Consider the following 25,036-nt stretch of genomic DNA (forward strand, 5'->3'; position numbering starts at 1 on the left):
GCTGTGTCTATCAACAACTGGGAACATTTAAAAGTAGAAAATAAGCTAAGTTACAGGAGTTCTATTAAAAAAAAATTAGTGACTTGTTATTGACTTGGAATTTTCCAAACCAATGGAATTAAAACCATGATGTCAGGTCTCCTAAACAAACATTTATTGACAAAACCTTTCTTGTTCTAGAGCTGCGTAAAGCCCAAAATTGAAAGAATATGTAGGTGCATTTTGAGACATTGGCTAATGATGTGTTTTCATTAGATTGCCATCTCTGAGAGTTCAAAGCCAGACTGGATGGAGCTCTGACCAACCTGGCCTAGTGAAGTGTGTCCCTGCCCACGGCACGGGGGTTGGAGCTGGATGGTCTTTTAGCTCCAACCCAAACCATTCTATGAATGTGTAAGATTTGCAATTCCAAAGAGCCACGATAGATAGTCAAAGGAATTATCTTAGGTTGGACTAAAGCTTAGATAGCCAAAATTTAAAGGCATGGCTCTTACGTGAATAATTCCTGTATGACTTTTCCTTTGGGATGTTTTTTATTTGCTTTGACTTTTTAGCTAGACCATCTAGAGACCTCTAAAATGTTCTGGGGGTCACCTGTGTCCCTCAGAAGTTGTTACAAGTGAGGATACTGAAACAGAACTCACATAAGCACACCCATACTTCACTAGTTTGCTTCGCTACAATGACAATTGTTTCTTTATGGTAAAGTGAAGTTGCTTTACACTTTCTAAATTGTTTTTGATAATACAAATCAATACAGTAATTTTTACTTTTTTTTTTTTTTTTGCATTTCAGCAGCAGGCCCTTCCAAATGACAGGCTCCTTTTGTCTCTCAATTCTGATAGATTTGACATTCACTGTAACACTGGTTTGCAGCTTTTCTGCATGTTGATATAAACGATTCACTATTGCACAGCTTCTGTGAAGAGACCCAAGCCCCTTATTCCTAAACAAAATTTTAATATGGTATTTACAGGGTGATACATATCCTTCCAGAAAAACAGAATAAGTTGTCTTTTTCCAGTGATCTTTCCCAGTCTATCTCCTATAAAACATTCAGATCAACAGCTTCTTCCTCTGTATTTAACTCCAAAATCCTCTGGGCTAAGCATTACACTTGTTTTGGCACATTAAAAATTGGTTTTCACAGTTGACTGCAGGCGCCTTCTGTGCCCTAACTCTCAGCTGTTATTGATGAAAGGTCTGAGCAAGGGCTCCTGGCACTGATTAGTGAGCATAGCAATGTGGAAGGAAATGCACCCTGCTCCAGGAAAAATGCCAATCTTCTCTCAAAAAGTTCCTTTATTCATCCTCAGTTGTACTTGACAAAAGCTGATGGGCAGGGATTTGCAGGGACAGTAAAGCAGCCATAATAGAGGATCAAAATTCATCTGGGCCTGTGATGCTATACTTTACCCAGTAAGATGGCTGACTTGTTTAATATACTCTAGACCAACTCTTTTATTTCAGCATTGGAAGGCCCACTTGGCAATTGGTTATTTTTGTCTTCTCCTATGCTGATGTGGCTAATTCAAAAATGTCCTTATGGTTTAAGCCAGGTTTTCTTATTTCATTCTTTTCATATTCCATCATGTCAGAAGAACAAGCTGTTGATCAGAATGCTTTGTAGGTCAACAGGGAGAGTTCACTGAAGAAGGGACATACAAACAAGATGCAACTTGTTTGGTATCACATTTAAACATATTATATCACATATTAGAAATAGGGAGTCATCTCAGTAGTTTTTATAATTCTATTCAGGGCTTTTTATCAGAAAACAGATGCAGATCTATTAAAAATACTGTGCATGATTCCTTTAATAAAGCTGCCTCTGGGTTGCTCATGATTATGTTGATGATGACAGAGTGACTAAATTCAAAATATTACTGAGTATCCGTGGATCTGACATCAAGTGCCCCAGTCATGAAAGGCATTCCAACAAGTCTGAAATAAGCATGGTCCTTCAGTTTTCTAGTCCATACGATAATATAATATTGGTGCTTGGGTATTATGACAACTGTTGGTGTAGCAGCAAAGATGGATGATAAAATTCTAGGTAATAAGGCAAGAATGCCTTCGAGAATTAGGGAATATTTGGAACTAGACAGAGGCTCAGGTTAGGTAAGTATTCACTAAATAATGAGAGAGTCGTGGGCTCATGTAGATAGAGGCTCAGGACTTTTACAGGTTAGGTAAGTATTCACTAAATAATGAGAGAGTCGTGGGCTCATACTCTCTTCCTGATCCTTGAGGTTCAAGAGCTTAGCTGGGGTCTGTTTGAAATTTTGTTTTTCACTCCCACATGTTTAGGATCAACTTCAATTTCACCTCAGCATTAGGGACAGTCTGTTTGCATTGATGCTTTCTTCATTGTCTTCAGAATTTTCAAATACAAATATTAGAAAGATTTTCATTGCTTTCACTAAAGAATAACATAACTAAAGCTTTTTTGTGGGTGTGATTCATGTTTCCTGATTGAAACTTTATCTGCACGTTTTCAAGATTAAAAAAACCCAAGAAATCAGAAAGAACTAGGAGATGTACTTGAATGTGTGGATCAGATTAATTTGTATTTTTCTTTTTGATGGTGATATGACTTGTCACCAGATACACCAGAATTTCATAATTACTATCTGAAACAAGTGAAATTCACAAGCACAGAGCAGAAGGACTGAAAAGTATTGTATTATTGCCCTATCTCAAGTGAACTGAGTTAGAAATCAAATGCAGACTGAAAAGCAAAGCAAAATGTAGACAATTCAATTTCTCTAACTTTTTGATGCAGAGCATAAAAGGAAAAAAAAATCACTTTTTGTGAATACATATTACATTAATTTTTCTACTTTTAAAGATTGCTTACAGAAAACGTCCATAGATCTTTCATACATTTAATCAAGGAGGGCATGAGATAGCTAACATTAATACAATCAGGTAATGCAAACCACACTTGTTCCATAAAGAAGGAACATTTCCTGATATTGATATCAGAGATATTAATCTTTTGGAAAGTAGCTGATTTCTGTAGAGTTTGTCACACAAGCCCTATATAATTTCCCTTTCTGCTTGTGTCTGAGAGGCATAGGGATTCAAGATATGGCAGAACAGGAGTCCCTGGCTAAACTGAGCAACACATTTTGCACGCAGCCTGCCTTGACAGCTTTTTTTAAACCTACTTTACTCATACTCTTTGCTACTCTTTTATTCTTCTGGACTGTCTTCATTAGTTGTCAGATTTCTAATCCTATTTTACTCAAGCAGCTAGAGGCAAAATAGCAGAGAGCAGCAGCAAATTTCATTGCTAACAAGTCTATAGCATGAGGCCCACAGCAGCCCAGTTGCACATGAGTTTTTCTGTCCTTCAGGGTGGGGCTTTCTCTGGATTCACAGTGCTATTTTGTGCATTTTTTTGCAAAGATGTTGTTAAAGGCAGAATACACTTCTTTTTTTTTTTTTTTTTTTTTTTCAGGAGGTGATCACTTACAAACAGAAAAGTAAATGAATCAAGATAATTGTCTTCCATACTTTAACAATAATGACAAGCATACCTAGGTCTTACTCCAAATCTTAATTTTCTATTTTGTAACAAATGTGTTTTCCTCAGTACTTGAGAGCCTTTTGTACAATATGCAATACAAAATCTTCTGTACTGCCATTTCAAGTATTTTTATATAGAATACAAAAATGCATATTAGTTATCCTGAGTAAGGGGTTCCTGAAAACTTCCAGCCATGTCCTGAGTCTTTATTAAAATATTTCATCCTATTAAATTTGTGAGCAAACTATACATTCTCCTCCTGGCAGGCTGTCTGACCTACCTCAGTCTCATCCATTTCAAAAATACTCACCCTAGGCAGAATGTTCACAGGGATTTAATCACTGTCTCAGAAAATATTATACTTGGAAGTGGCATCCTTTGAAATGACCTATGAAAAATGTCAACATCTATCACAAGCCACCTACCATATTTGAAATACATTCCCCCTAGTTTGTCTAAACTTCTTTGTATAGAAGTTTTATGCTGCTGTTTTCCATCATCATCATCATCTATGTTTTAAAAAGTTGTTGACAAATGTAAGAAATATGAATTCAGTTCAGCCAGCCTTGGACACAACAATAGTTTATTTTTTCAAGTGAAAATTATACTTGCAACTGGAGATCCTTCTCCACAGCAGCCTTTCACTGCATCTGATACTCTGATATTCAAGGAGATTTTTTAATGTATGAATATAGTTTAGTCTTTTTCTACTTTAACACTTGTCCTCTCTTTTAGAAATATTAAAAAAGATGTAAGTTATATTGCTGATTTTTAGCACAGTAACAACTCTCAAATGAAACCTTACCTGAAATTCTGTTTAGGTGCTATAATGCAGATCTACTCTAACTTTCAATGTGAAGCTGGATTATATTCTAATATCAACACTGGTTGATAGCGCTGTGTGCTAACGCTAAAGTAAACATAGTTTTGCTAGCAAAGAGAGATCTAAAAAGCGTAAAAAGTATGCCCTGAGCACAATCAGATAAATTCTGAGTTATATCCCATGTCCTACAGCCTGTTCTACCTTACATTTTGTCCTTTTTATAAATAACAGCTCTTTAATTTCAGTTGCTAATAACCTGAACTATGCTTGAACCAGTAGCTTGCAGTTCTGTATCCTATGACCTCTGCTTTGCACTAAGCCAGCCATCTCAAGGCAAAGAACTTGCAGGACATCAGCGCTGGTTACTTGCTGCAGTCCTGTCAAGATATGTCCTGGGGCTGAAAGTTTGAGAAGTGTACAATAAATTAATATCTTCCAAGATTCTCTTTTACCGAACTTCTCTTTCATAGGAGCCATAATGTGTATCTGAACAGGTCAGTCTGCTTGTATTTTTGTGCTGCAATCTGCAGCAGCAACTGTTTCTGTTCACTTATTAGGACACTTCAGTGTTGGTGTTCTATGAATCAGGCTGTAGATGACAAGAAGTGCACATGTAGCCTCACCTAGATAGCAAGTAAAATCTTCCTTGCAACCCACTGGGATACCCAAAGCACTGACAAGAAAAGTATAACGTAGAGGAAGTAACAAAATGCTGTCAGCTACACAGTCATGATGATTTAAAGATTACAGAAGGGAACTAACTCATCCATCCTTCGAGTTGCACCAAGGATTAATATGGGCTAGTACATGCATTTCTAAAGGAATAAGTCTTAAATTATTAGAAATTTCTTTCCCCCATTATTTCCAAACAGGCAGTAGGCCAAGTTTGAACTATTTTTGAAAACTCTGTGCAAAGGCTACCTTTATGTTCCATGGAGATGTTGTTTCATGACAGAACAGGTGAGAATGAAAAGTCAGTAAAGAAACATATGGAACATTGCTGACTGCCAGGTTATATAACGGGTCCTATAGGAGTTCATATCATCAAAGGCATCATTCTTTCCCCATTGCTTTATTTTGAGGAATAAAATTATAATTTTTTTTTGTAGTGAGCTAATGTTACTAGATGGTAGCTTTTTTAGGTAAAGCTGCTGAAAAATTTTCAAGTAGAGGAGTTTGCCTTTTGAAAATGCATTTTCACAGAAATGAGGTATTTTACAGAAATGTCAACACTAGTGCAGTACTTTGAAGGAAAATAAAGCAAAGCAACACTCCATGTTTTGTCATGATACTACTAAAAGTTTAATTCAAAATACATAAAATACATTAATTTACATTTCTATTTTTAATAGTTTTGTTACATTAATATATGCTTAATATTAGTATATTGAAAAAGGAAAAATAATTAACCAACAAGATGTAATTCAAGGAAGATTTTTTTTTCCTTACATCAGATAGTAATGAGAAATGACATTCTATCCCTGTGTGGAAGTTCAAGAATCAGTGCACCAGATCTCAGTAACCAGCTCTCAGTTTATGTATGACATTTCTTGTGAGAAGTGAGAGTTCACTTGGGAAGGAGCTGGTCTAGATAGCCTACCAAAGAGACAAAAGGACTTTTTTTTTTATTTAGACAGAAAGACTTAGTCTATAATAGACAAGATATGATTCACACACATATTGGAAGTACTTGGTTGATTGTACTACTTGGTAAAGATTTTTTTCTTGTATCATATCATGTTTGAGGTCAGACACTCTTTAAAATTGTCCACAATGCATGTTCAGCGGGAATTATACTTCTGGACAAAAGCACAAGCTATAACTTTTTGTTCCCAAAATATAATTTGGTCTTTTTATTCCAGGAAGAGTATGTGCTTAATATGCATATGGTAGGCATATTGCTGTATCTATGAATACCTCTGAATTACTAAAATAATTGTCATCAGTTAAATTATTTCTTTAATAAAGAATGTGTCAATTATAACTTTTTTTTTAAATTAGTATTTAATTTGACTAATTGACAGCTGGCTATACTAATTGTGATTTGATCTGGGTTTTGTTCTGTCTCTAAAGGAACCAAGACCTCAATAACCTCAGCAAAGCGATTCCAAGTTCTTTCACAAGTGACAAAGAGTAAGTGTTCAAAGTTCCTCAGGCCCTACTTTTCTAAGGCAGTGAGTAGTTTGCAACTATGAGAATGTCAGGAAAGGTAAAGCTGCTAATCTGTAAAATGTTTATAGATTAATAAATAGCATTCCTTATACAGAAAGATGAATATAGAAATACAGATTAATTCACTGGCATGTGCACTGTCAGCTGAACCAGTACTACCTACAGCAAGCTCCATACATGTCTCACATGTTTCCACAATTACACTATCACTGAAATACTTTGATATGGTTAGAGAAGGGGCAGTAAGCAAAATATTGTAGAACTCTGGGATGATGTGTTGCCCAGCAAGGTGTAACAAAGCATTTCAATCAGCAAGGAAAGTCATCCATAAAGAAAGAAAGCTTAAATTTTCTTTTTTGAACAGTGTGTCAGTTCAATGAGTTTCAAGCCAAGTTTCTGGAGGTCTGCAAGCAGCCCTTCAGCACAGAGAAAGGGAGGAACTGGTGGAGTACTGTGCTAGTGATAGCTGTGTAAAATTTCTCACATTGAGCACTGATACACTACAGATAAATTTCAAGAACCATGTCCTAAAGAGTAAGAGCAGATAAATGTTGCCAACCTGTGTCATCTGTTTTACAGTAGACAATCTTACATATATGCACACACAGGTATACATACAGATATACATTTAGCACTAAACTCTAAGTTGGGTATCTTTTCTTTGTTTTGTTTTTTTTTAATGTTAATTCATGAAGAATTTGTTAGGATAGAGTCTAAGGCTTTGAAACACTACTGAATGTCAGTAATATCCAAAGTTTTACGCCTGTCATGAATTGAAGAGACAAAGTTAGGAGTCTCACAGAGCTGACTTGGCCTTCTGTTTTGCTCTCTACTTCTACCTAAAGAGAACCATGGGATTTTTCTTACAGTATTTTCATAAGTCATTCCATTCTTGAATTCATTGAACCATTTTAAAACAGTAAAGAAAATAGAAAAAAAACCTTGCCTCTAATTTAATTGTATTTAGAAATCAAAGAAAATATATCCTTATGTGTAAAATATGTGAGTGTTCAGAAACCAACATTTTCAATATAAATACAGACATGATCAGTGCTTTAATTGTTAACCATGATGACACACAGAGGTAATTTCTTGTCATTCCAGGAGTGAAATTTTGGACATGTGGCCATATATTTAGGTTTTATCTTCAGAAGCTGAAGTTTCTTAATTAAAATAAAAATTCATTTCTGCAAATAACTGATGCAAACATGGATTAAACTGCTTAGAATCTGTAAATTAATTATAAATTCTTTGAAAGTTCATGTTTCTTCTTCACTGTCTTCACTGGCAAAGAACAATCTTAAACTATGGAATTAATACAATTTTAAAAAGCATTTTTATTTTCTTGGATGTAGTCAATAATAATTTTTATAAATAAATAAATAGTACAGAACTTTACCTTGCTAGGGGAAAATTACAAACATACTTTCTTGAAGAACATTACTGTTTGAAAAATTTTAACATAAAATTAACTAAAAGTTTAGGGTTTTTTTTGCTTGTTTGTTTGTTTGTTTGTTTGTTTTAATAGAAACATAGATATATTTCTTTCTTTTATGACACTTTATCCCTTCCTAGATAGGGGCAATATCTTAACAGTTTTATTTGGGTTTTTTTTTTTCAGAGGAAAAGACCTTTCAGATTTGACTCAAAAAAATACTGCTGATCAGAAAAATAGGAGGTAAGCCTGCCATAATCTGCCTCTTATATACTATAAAATATTTACGGTGGATTGGGTATTGGTATTAATAGGTTCTGTTCAGTAAAATTAATTAGATTTTGATTTGTTTTCAAATGAGGACAACAGTGACCTTTCTTCAAACTTAATTTGTCAATGGGTAATACTTTTATTAGAGAGCATTTAATATCCAATATGAATGTAAAATTATATTTTATATACCTGACATATGTTAACACATGAAATTTATTATACTAAATCAGATTTTTTCACAGACAGTAATTGATGAGTTACTGGTATAAATGTGACCCCATGGACCTAGAGATTGCACACAACCCTAGATACCAGCAGTTGGAAGAGAGATTTGGACTGGATATGATAACAAAGCAAGGGACACACGTTGATAACCATTTCAATAGCTCATGGTCCTGATGCCTGAACTGAATGAAAGTCAGTTACCCAGTTAAAATGACAGAGCCACAGTCAATCTGGAAGATGTAGACAGGACCTCCACCGGTAGCGTGGCACCACAATGTGACACAGTGGCCACGAGCTGAAACACGAGACATTCTGACTGGCTGTATGGATGGCTGTCCAACACTGGAGCAGCTTGCTTGGAAAGCTTGTGCCATCTCTCTCCTTGCAGGATTTCAAGACCCAAGTAGACAAATACTTGAGCAGCCTGGTCTGGCCTCAGTGCTGTCCCTGCTTTGAGCAGAAGGTTGGACCAGAGAAGTCCTGAAGTCCCTGAATTCCAACCTGAATTATCCTGCAATACTATAATGGACTTGACATTTCTGAGCCATTTGTAATTCTTTTGCAGTGTCACATTGGAAAGAAACTGAAAAATATTGAAGCCTGAACAAATAACTTACTTGTAGTCAGGACTCTTACCTGGGAAACACATACAGTTTTGGTTTTTTTTCTTCAACATAAATAATTTAGTCCATTTAATATGTTTAGATTAAAGAAAATACTTCTATTAATTCTGAGGTCTTTCTCACTTTCAGAGATGAGGACCTTGGGGATCACACTGAAGCAAAGTCTGCTGATGACCAAAGTAAAAAGCGGTGAGAATCAAAGCATAATCCTCTCTAAAGTTTAATGGTCAAATATCAAGACTTGTAGCTGTTTAGTAGAACCAGAAAATATGAATTCATTTTACAAGCAAACAGAATTTGCCCAGTGTGAGTAAGATTATTTCTAAAATGTGCCTGATTAACCAAATATAACAATAAAGTTGCATGTATTTTGATAAGCAATGAGTCAAACCTATAATCTCTCATGGAGAATAAAAATGACTAGTGACAAGGTCCTCCTAAGTATTTTTGTGCTTTTCTAAGTGTTCTGTGAATCCAGCTGCTGGCGTCTCAAACAAATATAAGAAAATGCATTCCTAGTATAAAAGCTTTACTGCTACTAGATTTCATTATCTACAAAATCTAGGATCCATTTTGGACAATTAAAGTGAGGTTAGCAGTATGTTTTTAGGTACCATTCTGATGGTGTCTTTTTTGAGTGCTCCATTTAGTTGTATATCCACATGAAGAGGGAAAATGTAGTTATCTGTATAGATAGGCAGTTTTTCTATTTTTTAATAGAAAATATTTTTATCCCAGCAGTTCCACTCAACAGTCTGACCAGGGAAGCATATACTGAGCATCTCCAGTGAATGAGTTTCTCTTTCAGTTCTGACAGGAGCCTGCCCCATCACGAGTCGGGCACAAAGGAGGTGCTGCTTCCTGCAGCCCCACTCTGCATATAAAGCACCACAAGCACTGAGTGAGGGTCGTTCAGCAGAGCCTCTGTCCTTGGCAAGCTCACTGAAATAATCAAGCTGCAGCCCACACATCCAGAGTTAAGGCAGATAATGATCACGTTGTTCCAGAATATAACCTCTGGCAGAACCAAACAAGAGCAGCCTTTGTCTGCACTGCTTTGTAAAATCATCAGAAACATTATTAGCACTTATTCCTGATATCCCATAATTTGTATGACAAAGTATTTTTATGTTTGTTTGCCTGTCATGTTTTGTGTCAAGGAAAACTGCAGGAGGAGGTTTCTCTTGCTTGAATCCCGCTTTTTGAAATTAGTCTACGTATCTGTGTTTATTTGGTCATTTCTAATTAAAACATAACTGTGATATATCCAAAAAAAGAAAATTTGGAACTAAAATATCTTTGAGGAAACTAGACTTCAATTAAAGTTAGATGAAACTTCCAATATGAAAATATATGAATATATCACCATAAAGGAGGACTAAAAATTATAGGTCAGTGACTGTATTATTTTTCACCAACAACGATTTAACCAAAATAAGCCAAATCACTTTTACCTGCTTTTTCTAGTCCCAGATTCTGCATTCATGACTGTAAGAGTAAATTAAAACTGTGTAGCTGAAAAAGACTTCTAAAAATTGCTTATTTTCTTGTTGTGCGGTTTCTTTTTTATTTTAGGATAATTGAGAAAGCATATGAAAATCCTCCAAGGGCTCCAAATCATCTCCCAGAAATAAACTACTCTAGTGACAGTGAACGAAAGACCAGGTACTGTGGAAAATTAATTGGGTACTGTAATGGCTAAAGTGCCATTTCTTGAAAAGAAATCATAAAAATCTTTTTTATGCAAGAAATTTCAGGAATGCTTAGAAAGCTCTCATTGGTCTCTCGAATCATGGCAGCCCCTTTCCAAATCTGCATCCAGGATCCCAGGCACACAGAAGGTCACAAATCCTAACTCTAGTGCACAGAGTGAGGAGGACAAGACACACCCTGTGTAGCTCTGGAGAGATAGATGAAACAAAAAATTTAGGAGGGCAACTAAGCCAGAATTCTTATCTAATCAATAGAGGAAAGGCATTTCCTGAATGCTCTTATTTCTTATGAACTTTTTTCTTTATGAGACTGTAAGGCAAACATTAAACTATTCCCTTAAAGTGCCTTTTTAACTTCCTAAACCAATATGGGATGAATCTGAACCCATGTATCATCAACCCAATCACTGACACTATGGCATGGGAGTCTGACTTTTTGACCAAGAACAAACTATTTTAAAAACAGTTTCTCTTGCAGTATTCATGCTCTAGCTGGATTCTGCCTCTACAAACCCACATATTGCAAACCTGAGTGAAAAATGTGATGTAGTGTTTTTTAAAGGAACTAGCTGTATACCATGTCTATTGGTATCAGGAAATAATTGAAATAAAAGGAAATGTTATTTTGTTCTTCATGGTCAAAATTATTTTCCCAAAATATGACAACAAAAAGTATTATATATAATTCTTGAATGAAAGATCTTTTTGGATTAAGAAGAGCTCTTTTCAGTATCAATCCACCCATCTATACGGATTAATTATGTAGGAAGGACTGTTTAAAGACATAACCTATAGGTTTGTATTGCTGTATAATAGCTGCAAACTGCCTGAGCCAGGGTTGATGACTCAGCCTGAGCCTTACTGACAGGGAAAGTAAAGGTCACAGACTGATACTTAATAGGAATTATGGTCAATGTCCCCATCCTTAACCTTATGCACACCTGATCCTTGCTGTGGGTATGAATGGGCACAGGATCTTTAATCACTCATATTCTTACATCTGCAGCTGGAATACAGTTGAAATCTGTGTATTCTGAAAATTCTGCATGACCTTGAAGGATAAACCCATAAATTGGCTGAGAATAAAAGCAAAGTTGAACAGCCTACAATTTAAGATTGAAAATTAATATTCAACAGAAAAATTAATTAGCATTTTTCAGAATTTTGTGCACATACAGGCTCTGAGTTGTAATACGCTGATTTTCTTTGGAAGTTAAAATAGAGAACAGTAGTAGAAGAATGACAGGGCAAAGAATGTGCTGCAGCAATATGCAACATTACCTTACACTTGATAGACTTTATACCCTCTACGTGAAGTTCTAATCCCATTTTAATTCATGAAAACTTATTAAATGAATGGTCTTTGTAGGTTATTCTCTCAGGTTTTATGCAATAGGTTCAACAGAGTATTTTTGTTGAGTAGTTTGCTGTATGAACAAGTCACACCATAGCAAGTGAAGGAGTGACTGATATGAACTGAAAGAAGGGACGTGATCAGATGCACAATTCTCAGGCTACACTGGGACTCAGTTTTCACTTGGTGTCTCATCAAGCTGTCAGACTATGCATTTATTTAAATGTTCTGAGTTTCCTTACACTTTCAGTTGACAAGGTTAGAAACTGATGCTTTGGAAATATTTTTGCTGTAGCTTCAGCGTTTTTTTGTTTTACACACTCCAGTTGTGGTTTTCTACCTAAGCTGTGGTTATATATATTTTTGTGTATTTCAACCATAATACTCCAGTCAATTAGTGAAATCCAAGGGATGATGTTCTCTACACTAGGAGACTTGAGGAAAAGTATTTTTCTCTATACAACTTCCTATAAGATAATGTTACTTTCAGGCATGCAGCATGTAAATACCCATAATATGTTGAGTTTATGTTGAGTGTCCATCACTTTGCCCAAGATTCCACAGTTAAATACGAGTTAGATGGAAGATTTGGGAAAAAATAAGCTTAACAACAAAAATAACAAGCACAGGCTCATACTTTACAGGAACGAAGAAATAATTTTCCACTGTAGCACTGTAGCCACTTTTCACTGTAGCAAGAAACTTTAGGCAACTGCACTACCAATATACTCCACCCTGTGACATGTGTTGTGCACATTCTTGGTCAAGAGAATTTCTCAGTCAGTGAAACTCTTTCAAAAGGTGATCACTTAGCTTTAGTTTGCATTCCTGCTTAGTAAGCTTATTTTCATCTCACCTGAAATGTAAATGGAGCACTGGGCATTCATGTGAGGAGATAATTCCTCTGTGGTGAGCAAACCTAGGTTTGTTACAGTCTGATTAAATAACAAGCCCATTGTTATTTCTGTGTTACGTTCTATGAGATATAAATAAAACATTTATTATTTCAGCTTATCAGTAAATGCATTTTAAATACATTTCTGGTGCTGCACAGAAATCAAGTAAGACATATGTACTTTACAAAACACAGATGTGTAGAAAAGATTATCTGAGCTTCAAAACACCTCACACACACACGTTATCAATCTGTTGTATTTCCTGGAAAAAACTAATGTATTTATTTGGTAAATACACGTGATTATAAACAATTGCTCCTAACATTGCAGAACACTATTCAAGAGTGATGTGAAACATGTAATAATTACTATATACCTTAAGAATTTCTGGAGAATAGGATAAATAAATCATTTCGGAAATCTTCAAAACCTGTTTGGCAAGATTACTTCTTCAAGTGTCACATACATATTCATCCCTTCCATCAAAACAAAACTGACATTTAAGTAACTTGGAAATGGGACTGTTAAAAGTGGAAGATTTAACTTCCCTGATAATTAAATTCAGAATATTCCTTTCTACTCATATAAGGAACAATACAGTTACTGTTGTGAACACAAATCATACACTGAGAAGCCTGAATTACAAAGACTCTCACTCTAATTCTAGGGACATATTGTAATTTTGTTTGGCCATTTGACAGCTTTTTGAAGACAAATAAAAGAAGAGGAAAATGAAAAAATGTAGTCTGACACCATTTTCTGATATGCATCATTTAGGCTGAGATAACAGCACAGGAAACCCAATACCGTTATGTAAATTTTGCTCAATGGCCTCATGGATTTAATTTTGGAGTGCTGAAGAATCATTCAAAAATAGAACAGTCTAAGGACACTATATTACAAGTATTACTATATTACTAATTTACATTTTTATTTGATATATTAGTCTTGATGGTTGTGAAAAAAAACAGAAAAAGAACTCCTCACCAAGTATGTTTTTTGCAAGCATGTTTTCTTAGTTTATTTTGCATATAATCATCAATGTAGTGAAGCCTTTAAAAATGTAGTACTGTTTAGTGATAACTATGTACTCTTGCTTCACAGCAAATCACCATTTGGTGCCTATGAAGAAAACATAACTGGAAATACTATCAAAACTGTTTATTCTACTTCTGATCGGTAAGTACACATTAATAACATCGTAGAGTACCAGAGGACACAGACATTTACATAAGCATTCAAGTCTTCAGACAAAAGAGAGCCCTGGAAGTCACCATCATGAGGCAGCTTTTCATACAAAGTTCTCTTTCAGTGAGATCTTACCATCAAATCATTACCACAGTTCAGCAGCCTAATATTATGTTAGGCTTGTCACAGCTGACATTTGAAAATATCTATAGAAACAAGAGCCAGTGCCTTAAGTGACAGAGTTGGCTTTGTGATTCTGTAGGTTTCTATCTTCAGGCAGCCACTTACTCTGCAAAATTTCCTTCCTTTGTGGAAATGGTAATGACCAAATTTATGTACAAATGTGGAGGAATAGGTTCACATAACAATGCTGTTGAAAACTATCTTTTCACACCAGTAAGACATTCCCAAATATAAGCAGGATATTTTCTCAATCTGTAATAACTTACCTCATGGGGAAAAAGAAGTTAAAAGTTCTCACTATATTCAATTCCATTTGGACAGCCCTACTACCTGGAAATACCTAATCAGAAAAACTTGTATCCTTTCCAACATAAGGATAAGGAACTCTGGGGATGATTAAATATTAGTACAGCAGTTTGTCATGACAGGCAAGGAGCAAGAGCCATTGATTTAGTAATGCTAAAACAACACCAACAGCTGTATCTAGACAAAGTACAGAGTGATGTCACACAGGAGTGCAGCAAGAGCTGAGACAATTTTTAAAATGTTATTGTCACGAATACCTTGTAGGCTGTTCATACATGAATTTGCTATAATTGCCATGAAGGTATGAGTTCTGTCCGCAGTGCAGAAAGTCAAAAAGGTTTTCAGGCACCTCTGCACCACAGAGAATTCTGTGAACCAGACTGATCAAGTTATGGCAGTCTGAATTCAACTACCAGTTTACTTTTGAGATTACAACATTAAAATCATTCCCCTCCACCTTATCCCTGTTTAGTATACATGCTCCCAAACATTCAGCAGCTTAATTCAGTACACCAGAGAAGACCATTATATCTACCAAGGTATTTTTGCTACTTGACAATTATGCTCAGCAATTTGCCCATCACAGGAGCACGTGTATGACACCTGTCAACTGGAATGGAGAGAATACACAAATAACATTTTTCCATTATGGCCATTGTACAGTATACAAATGTCTTTCCCACGCAGTGTGCTAACCTTATCAATTTTCTGCTTGAGATTTCAATGGCAGCTCTTTTTCTGACAGCTGATGTTATATTATATACACAGGAGTATAATTGGAAAAGATATATGTACATACTGCAGGAAGCCCTTGGGCATAGATGCCAAAATGATCTTAGATGCCTTGCAAATTTACTGTCATTCGACTTGCTTCAAGGTAAGAAGATTTCACCTGCTATCAAGAAATGAAATTTGATTGTAATACCTGCATTATAGTACACATATAATATGAGATTATTTAGGCCTTAGGACTTCTCCACCTGTGAGAATAAGAAGTCTTGAGACTGGAGGAGAAGATTAATGTTGGAAATACTAACCTCTCTGTTTCCCTCTCTTCCCTACACAATCCCTTCCTTTTTCTTTCTTTTTCCCTCTCTCCTTCTCCCTCTACTCTCCTCTTTGCCTCTCCTCCCTTGCAACCATAAGCAGGATAAAGGATGCAGCTGAATATATTCTTAAAGTCCTACACATTTTTGAGCTTTCAGTTCAAGTCTGATACTGTGAATTATATCCACTTACACTTTCTTCATGTTGTGAAATTTTATTCAGTTTTTATGGAGTTTTTTAGGTGTTCTTGATTGACATCTAAAACAGTCTTAATTATTAAAAAGCAGGAAATTTTTTCCTATTTCCATGAAGAATTAAAGCACAGAAGAAATATCTCTTTTGTTTGTAATTCCAAACCCTGGGCCTCAGCCTAAAATTCACTCTTAAACTTTTCTCAGGGTATGCCTGGCAGCGCTCAGTCCCACAGTCTGTTTTCTTTCTGCCTCATTTGTCTTATTTCTGCTGGTATCTACACACAGAGTCTGTTGTTCTAACAAACAATATGCAGCAAAGTCACTGCATTAGCATAGATCATATTTCTGCTCAGTCCTGCACAGCTTTTATTTCTGCTTCTGACAGCAATTCTTGTCCCTATTTACTACATGAAAAGTAACACACATCAGAATACAGCAGTAAGGTTGCACTTCACATGCATGAAGCTTCACACGCTTTTTGTTTACTGTGGACTTTCTGAGCTCTCTGAGCATCAGAAAGGCATTTTCTTCCATTTGAAATACTATGTGATATGTCCTCAATACTATTATTGCAAGTAAATATAAGTTCTGGTCTGCTTCCATTCTTTTTAGACAGATCAACCCACATAAAGAAGAATGGGCTTTTCATTAGGAGTATTAACATGTTAGCAGCGGCTGAATTATCTGTTAAATACTTAAGTTTATTTTTTAAACTATCTTTTTTTTGTTACCTGCTATCAAATGGGGACCTGTCCGGCCAGGAATGTTCAGCTTAGTTTTTGTATAACTACAAACTTATGAAAACATTGGCAAAAAAATTTAAACAATTGATGTAGGTCTCTGGTTCATGCTTGTAGGTATGTATTTAGCTAAGCAGTGCAATTTCTTATAATTAATATTAATTTAGCTCCTAACAAATACCCTGTATCCATTAGAGATTTGCATATAGCTGACAGCAGTACACCATCTTAATTTCCTTGTAAAGGTATATACCAAAAGTACATGAATTAAATAACCCAAATTTTAGATTTTTTTCCTCTGTGTAAAAATTCTAGCTAATATTGGTGATTGGAGCTTTGAACACATGGCCACCCTTTTGCTGATTTAAACAGAGAAATATAAAATCAGTGAAGACAGCAGATTGTTTTAATAGCACCTTAATACTAATGCTGATTTTCACTTATCAGTGGATAAAATATCCAAAGAAACCAGAATTTACTATTCTTTAATCAGATTTGAATAAATAAATAAAATTATCTGGGTATCAAGATCCTAGTTTCTGTATCAAATTACCATGCTTCTTGATCCACTGTAGGCTTTCCTTGTGATCTTGGTAAGTCAGCCTCTGTGTGTATCTGTGCATTTTCATATGTGAAACATGGGCAATGTTTCTCTATCTCAAAAAAATTAACTTTTTTGAGACATTTGTGAAAGCAGTGTCCAGATACTGCAAGAAAGGGAAACACAGTTAACTGTTAAGATAAAGTGTCATATTTTGAAATATGCAGGTCTAGATTCTTTAAGATCTACTCTCAGTTAGATGATTATGTGTGATCATTCTCCATTTATTCAATGAAGAAAGAAAAGGATATCAAAATGGAGATTCATCTTATTGTAGGATAAAGCCTAAGCTAAGACAGAGAAAGTAAAAGTGCCTTTTGGAAATGTCTGGAGGAAGGACAGGATTGTTGAGTGTAATGAGTACCTAGGCAACCAGTTGAGACACTGGTATCTGATTTTTAGATATCTAAAAGAGACATAGTCAGATATCTAACTTCTTGTTCTCTAAAACTACTCTTTCAGAGTTAATTTTTTATATTTTAGTACTAATAATTCCTATTCTAGTCTGGGGTTGCTTGTTTCCTAAAGGAAAGCATGCTGGGTAAGAGTATTACGAAAATGTTTCATTTTAATTTTTCTTCATTCTTTGACTTGTGTGTTGAAGTGTGAAGTATGTAAGAGACCTCTGGAAGATCTAAAAGCAGGAGACAGCATTTGGATTTACAAACAAACTGTGCACTGTGAGCCTTGTTATTCCAAAGTTAAAGGTAAGGCACAAGATATATAATACTGAAGGTGGGAAAAACCGTTTAGTGAACTTCATTCAAAACATTTCAATATATGACAAGACAGCTGTTGCTTATGATCATTTGTGTGTACTTAAACCTTTTCAAAGCATCTATTTCAGTAAGTCTGGGTGCTTAGGATGATATCCAACCCCAGGTTCTAGACACAATTATGCTGTATCTGTGAGGGAGATCTTGGTTGCACTGCAAGTTCATCTCTTCAGGTCTCTCTGTAGAGTTGTACCTGTGCAATCAATAGAGACACCTAGAGGGGGGCAATGGCACCTTGCCCTGGAAGAGAGAATAAATTGCAAGGCCATCTGAGAATCAGATTGTTCTACTGAAACAAATAAGACAGGATGCAGAAGTATTTTCAACTAATGGAGTAATTGTGATGAGAGAAGATACAAAATCTATGAAATCATAATGAAGATATTACATGTGATTATGATTCTTACCTCCGTGAGGAGCAAAGTGAGTAAAAAATGTGCAAGGCAGGGACAAATAAACATTTTGTTTTATTAATTTTTCTAGAAGTTGCTAGATTTTAAGTCTTCTCTCTTCATGGCAATTATTATTTCACAATACTATAAATCAGTACCTCTCTACCAAATTAAGACAAACAGAGATGTGGATTAAATAATCTGATAAAACAGTTTTCAACAATGTAATTTTGAGATCAGATCATGTTAACTAAAATTATATTAAAAATTTGTTTTCTTAAAATACTTTTGTTATTAACTCACCATAAAATCTGATGGGAATGGGGAATTTTGCAAATAATCAGATTGGAAAATTAATTGTAGGGCACTTAGAGCATACTGCTTTGCTTGGCATCTCTGACCAATCTTTTCTCTCTTGCAGAAAAATGGATCTACTAATTTTGATATACAGAACGTATGATGAAGAAATTACTATCGTTAGTTAATTGTGTTGGCCTGTTAATTCAAAACAATGTGGGAAATTATTCATTTTTACACTGGGAATTCTCTGAATGAAGTCCTACTGCATGGTCATTAAAAGAATTATTTTAATGAGAATTTAGATGCATTTTCATACACACATTGCAGGAAGCAAAACAAGATATTGGTCAGTATATTTATAAGATCTGTGAAACCACTAAATTTTATGTAAAATCAATGTAATTCATTCAAATTTTCTGAATGCCAGGACATTCCTACATATTTGTTTTGAAGGGGCTGTATTCTCTTTTCCTCTAATATAAAGATCTGTTTACTTAACATAGCATGAATGGGATTCTCATCATCAAGATTAGCCATTTAGAAGCCAGTAATTCAGTTTAAACTACTGTTTTTTATGAAGAGGGAAGTGGGTTCATATTGCACCTCCAAGGGGAGACATCAAAATCCAGAGAAAGATTCTCCCCAAATAACTTAAATTATAGTAATATAATTAATATAAGTTTGAGACGGAACAAATGATTTTTGGAAAATGCATCTCTACTACTGCAGAAGGAATCTGGACAAAAAATTGCTAGAGGGTTTTAAGAACTACCCCAATCCATGTTTGCAATTCTGGTAACTATTTAATCACTGTTTTTTTAAGAAGTGCACACTTAATAGTTGCCATGAAATAATGAAATACCTACACTGCATGACAGTATGTTGTTGTATTTATCTTTCCTACTTTTATTAAACTGACTGTCAAAACACTTTGGATGGATTCATCTTGCCTAAATTTATACATCTACAGTGTAGATTTCTGAGTTACTTGACTTATTCTATCTTATATAGAGAAGGAAACATTTGTAAGAAACAATTCAATTGGTCAGATTGCAAACATCTATTTTACTGTGACATTAATCAATGTACATCTTTACTACCATGGTTTGCAAAGGACCCTGGAATGAGCAGCTCAGATTTCTAGACATCTACACTATGTCAGTTACACTCCTTCCTTTGAGACTACAGTGAAGCCTTTCTTTTTTCCTTTTGGAGAGAATATAAGTATTGAAACTGAAAGAAGAATTCATGCTTTGTTATAATATGTTGTCTAAAATAATCAATAGTTCAGTAGCTTACAGGACAGACAAAGGTATTGACTACTAGTCTTTGTCACGAGATGCTTTAGATTATGGTTTATTCAGAATGGGCTTTTCTTCCTTACATCTCAGTTTAAAAGGACTTCCTGGACATGACAAAGACAGAGTTAGTGTTTGGAGGCTGCTGGACCTAGGCAAGAGCTTAAAAGCATGCAAAGTATTAAAGCCATAGGTTAATAACAGACTGGTGAGTGGCTGTCTCGGTCAAACTCTCTCTCCTTGACTGCACATTTCATAGGGGAGGCAGGAGGTCTGGATGTCTGTGTAATTTAAACCACTGGGCCTGCAGCTGAGTAAGTATGTTGTCTGGCTTAAAGGATGTTCAGACTGATTATGTAATGGAGATATGAGACAGCAGATATTTTGTTTTGTTAATTTTATGAATATCTTATTAATTAATGTCAGTAACTCTAATAAATCTTTAGTTATTGATAATTTTTCTGGTGTGTGTCTCTTGCTGATGACATGTCCTAGTTAAACTATAATTGTTAAAACTCTGTGCTTTACCAGTAAACAATGGTACAATGGGGTAAAAAAAATACTGGCAAAATTTTAACATCACAAATTTGGTCCTGTTGAGAGACCAACACTTACTGCTAAAGCCCAGTTATAATGGAAGATGTTAGACATTCATTTAAGCCAGAACATTAGAATCTAGGACTTCCTAGTGTTTGAGGGGATGAGAGATTTCAGTTCACTCCCCCAGAGACCAGGAGCTCTGGATGAAAATATCTGCTACTTAAATTCTCACTGACAGAGAAGTAGCAATAAGAAACAATAAATAATAATTCTGTGCTCATTAAGTCATCCTTACTGTACAGCCCTGGTAATTTTGCCATGTGTTTTTTTGTTATTTTTTATTATATGTTGTAAGTTGGCTAAGAAGAAACATCAGGTTTGTGATTTACCGTATCTGGCAGAGCAGTACTCATTAAGAAAAATCATATTAACATCTCAATACCAATGTATCAAAACTTAAATGTTTTTTGTCCTTTTTGCATATCATTAGCCTGTGGTGTTTCATTTCCCTTTGACTAGTCCTTCCATGAAACAATCCAAATGAAGAGTTTGCTGGCAGCTGTTTTAATGAACGTGTTATCTTCAATAATGCATTAAATTAGACTGAAAAGCTGTATTGAGAGATGATGTACTAAATTATGTGGGGGTTTGTGATTCATCAGGCCCATTTTTTCAGTGTGTAATGGATACTTTATTTTACAAAGCTGGGGCATTGCTCTACGGAGAGGGGAATCAAGCAATCAGAGCAAAGGAGTGAAATAATGCATATAATGCATATTGATGCATTTAAATATGTAGATTGCTTCAAAACTACTGATACTTACAAGAACAAGGAATGTCATAAGAACATCTTTGCAGTGTTAATATATTCTGTTGTATCCTGTGTAGGGTTCCACAGAACGCTCAGCCTGAGCATCCCTTTCTATCAGTGCTTGACACAGAGTGGTAAACATCTGTAACACTGTCCCTTCATCCTCTTCCTCTTGAAATAAAGATCTGTGTCAGTTTGACAAGACACACTGTTACTTCACAGAGTCTCCTTACCTTGGCTTGTAAAAAACATCAAATGTGATAGCTTCAGGTGTTCAGTTTATTTACTCACAACAATAAGGTCAGAACTCTGCTACTCTGCTTGCCTTCCTTGATACTTGATGTTTTAACATAATCTCATTGTTTAGAATGAAAAGTACCCACTTGGTTGGTTTTGCTCTCTGATGATACTTGAACATTGCTCATTGTAGCCACTCCATTACACCAGGAGGTGATTTAAGCTTTCAGACTAGTTGATGCCAGACTACAAGGGAGAAATGCCTGCTTTTCTTCCTTCTGCTGCATCACAACACCTCTCTTTTCTTCACAGTAGCAGACACATCCATCATTCCATAAAGGCAAAGGATAAAGAGACTAAATACATAGGTAGGTTTGATGTGCCAAAGTCTGAAATTATTGACCAGAATAGCTCTGTTTAGCTGCTTAATTGTTGCAGAACAACTGAGTTCTTAAACTGCTAAGGTCCGTCTTTGACTTCAAAAGGCCTCCCCTTCTGTTTTGTGCTTTGCCTGGTCTGAGCAACTCAAATCTAATATCATCAGCAAAACTAGGACTTAGAAACATTCCTTGCATTACATAGAGAAAAATCTGCAGGTATTCTCAAATATGTTTGGCACAATCTGCTAAAATGAGACCTCTTGAACACCTCAATAACTACCACCTTTTAAAACCATGGAGATTATGTTCTCTGAACAGACGAACTGGGCCCAGAAAACGGGAGTGCCAAGTTCAATGTCTCCCCCAACATACCTAAGCAGGTTGTGTAACACAGTGGTGTTTGTGGAATAAACAAGATGTTCCTAGTAGTCGTTTTGCCACATTCCCTGCCCAGAGCAGGCTGGATCCTTATGGCCCATGTTCCACTGGATAGCCACACTGCTTGCACATTCATTATATGCTTATTGATAGCTCAGGAATGACTCCGGAACAAAAAATACACTGTCTTGGGACCAAAGACCAAATCCTGGAATTTCATCATCTCATACAAGTGGTCTAATTAAGAATTAAAAGCAGTGCCAATGATTAGAAGGGTTGTCTACATTCAGATTTGGCTGGAGTAGGACAGTGAGAGAATGAAATTTTGGGGAGTTTCATCTGAAGACTATTACAAATACAGATTTATATGATAATCTCTTCTAAGCCGTAGTGTTTTCTTTGCCTTTCCAGCCTCTGAGCCCTTTTGGACAGGAACTCCAATTTGTGCAGTGTCCAGCACAGCGGTGGCCTCTGGGTGGTACTGCTGCACCTGTATGAATGACCCAAGAAAAATTCAGTTTCCCTCCCTTTCCAAGAAAGCTGCTTGGAAATGGAATATTTTTTCATGGGGTTTTTATAACTATGTCAGTGTCAGTTATAAATTGACAGCATTGTAGGTTGTGCCAGGACTTAAAAGTGGCTGGTTTGGTCCTGTTAGAATCAATATCTGAATATAATCATGCCAAAAGCACTTGTCTGAATCTTGGCTTTGCTGTGCAGTCATCAGACATCTGTTTAGGGAGCTTAGACAGCTATTGTGGTCAAAACAATTGGCAGCCAACATTTTGAAACTACTTACTCAGGAAAAAAAGAAGACAATCAATTCTGGAAAGAAAGGACAAGCTTCTGTCATTCAAGCCATTTTTGCATGTTTAAATACTAAAAGAAGCAGAAAACGGAGAAAACATTATGAAAAAGATGAAAGCATTATGCAAATAAGTCAATTAAGGAATTTTAACAGTACAAGTGTTGTAAATAATGGTGCCATTGAAATTAATAGTCAAACTTGACTAAGATGAATATTCCAGAAAACATTGGTCTGTCTTCACATCTTCTGGTTTCTCCAGGGAGTTTCCACTCACAGAACTTTGAATTATATTATCCCTGTATGTAGTTCAAATCTTGGAATTAAGAATGAGAATCCAGCTAACCATACTTGTAGCATTGTAATTTCAAATAGCCAAATAGTTAAACAGTATTTGGGAAATCTACAGAAGTATGTGACTGCTAATGAAGCAGAAAGTATGCTAATGACACAGAAGTATGTGACTGTTTTTAGCTGTTTTCACAATTGATAATGCATTTGAGCATTGACTTTATCCATTTGCCCAAGCAACATGTATGAAAGTAACAAAAAAGCCTTTTGAACAAAACACCAGTTTTCTCAGAGTAAAATTCTGTCTGGGAGCAAGCACACCAGTTCTGACATGACTGACATCTGTGGAAAACTGAAGGACAAAATCTGGGAAGGAGCAATGTTTTTTTCTGCCTCTTCCACTCTAGTGAGAGACATCCCAGATACCCAGGCAGAGGAGGGCATATGCTTTGAGAACTGGGGTTTCTCGGTTTTAATTTGGAGATCACCAGGACTATTTAAAAACTCCCCTGCCTTCTAATTCAGAATCAGAATCTCCTCGGTAGAAACATAAATGAAACAGGGAATGAAGATAGCAGGGACTTTGCTTCTCATGATGAAATTGGAACAAACACAAGGAAAAGATCTAGCTAAGAAGAATACACTCCTTTAGTAATACCACAATTCATGAACCCTTCATCAATCCAGTGAATGTACTCAAGAAATACTTTTACTGTACTGCATTTCTTCTATTTCCAGATTGCCCCAGAAAGGGCTGATTTTAGATCAGCTCTCCTCCAGCCCTGGAAGTGTGTCCAGCACACTGCACAACTCAAGGATGGACAAAAGGGACCCAGAGGGAGTAAGATTGATAGATCCATCACTGCCTGTGACAGACCCATCACTACTCAGACCCAGGAGTTCTGGCATGGCAGGAGGGAGGGCAAGGGGTTTTATGCCAGTCTAGTGATGTTGCAGCAAAGATCTCAAGTAGTCTGCAAGTTATACAGTTTATGGAACAGTGGGTCCAGGAAAAAATGTTTGGATGTAAGTTTTCTAACTGTACCTAAATTACCTTCTAGGTATCTCTGCCATTTTATTGTATCTTTTGTGATTCAGTGGGTTATAGATAGTGCAAGGACAAGTTTTTACACACAAGTTTTTACACGCTATTTTTACAGGCTTTTTTTTTTTTTTCTATCCCACTTGACAGTAAAACATAAATGATTAAAATAAATTAGACAGTCATCAAAGACTTTTTTTCGACCAAACTGAACCTGGATGAAAGTTCAGCTATCTATTTTTTTTAACCATTCCCTGTCTGAAAAGCTAACATGCCCACTTTGACACAAGAAAAGCCTTTCCAGCAACTGCAAATTTTCCATGCTCCTTTGACATGGTGCCACTCAGATGTGCCTTCTCAAACACAATGACTGATGGACTGAGGGGGTTTTGTATGATTTAATTTTTTTCCTACATACATCACATAACCAATGCTAAGCACATTGCTGTTTATTTTTTTTAGGATGATAACTTCTAAAC

The 25,036-nt window shown here is 35.7% G+C and overlaps 1 protein-coding gene across 1 annotated transcript in view; it reads left to right on the top strand.

Annotated features, from left to right (window-relative positions):
- Positions 1 to 25,036, top strand: part of SCEL (sciellin) — an 86,955-nt gene that overhangs the window by 57,222 nt on the left and 4,697 nt on the right. Inside the window, exons 13-17 of the mRNA XM_041471252.1 lie at positions 6,432 to 6,491; positions 8,152 to 8,208; positions 9,216 to 9,275; positions 10,662 to 10,751; positions 14,153 to 14,227. Coding sequence (XP_041327186.1) covers positions 6,432 to 6,491; positions 8,152 to 8,208; positions 9,216 to 9,275; positions 10,662 to 10,751; positions 14,153 to 14,227 — 342 coding nt within the window. The remainder of the gene's footprint in view (positions 1 to 6,431; positions 6,492 to 8,151; positions 8,209 to 9,215; positions 9,276 to 10,661; positions 10,752 to 14,152; positions 14,228 to 25,036) is intronic.

The sequence above is a fragment of the Pyrgilauda ruficollis genome, unplaced genomic scaffold (assembly GCF_017590135.1).
Source record: "Pyrgilauda ruficollis isolate IOZ18807 unplaced genomic scaffold, ASM1759013v1 scaffold26, whole genome shotgun sequence".
NCBI classification, from domain to species: Eukaryota; Metazoa; Chordata; class Aves; order Passeriformes; family Passeridae; genus Pyrgilauda; species Pyrgilauda ruficollis.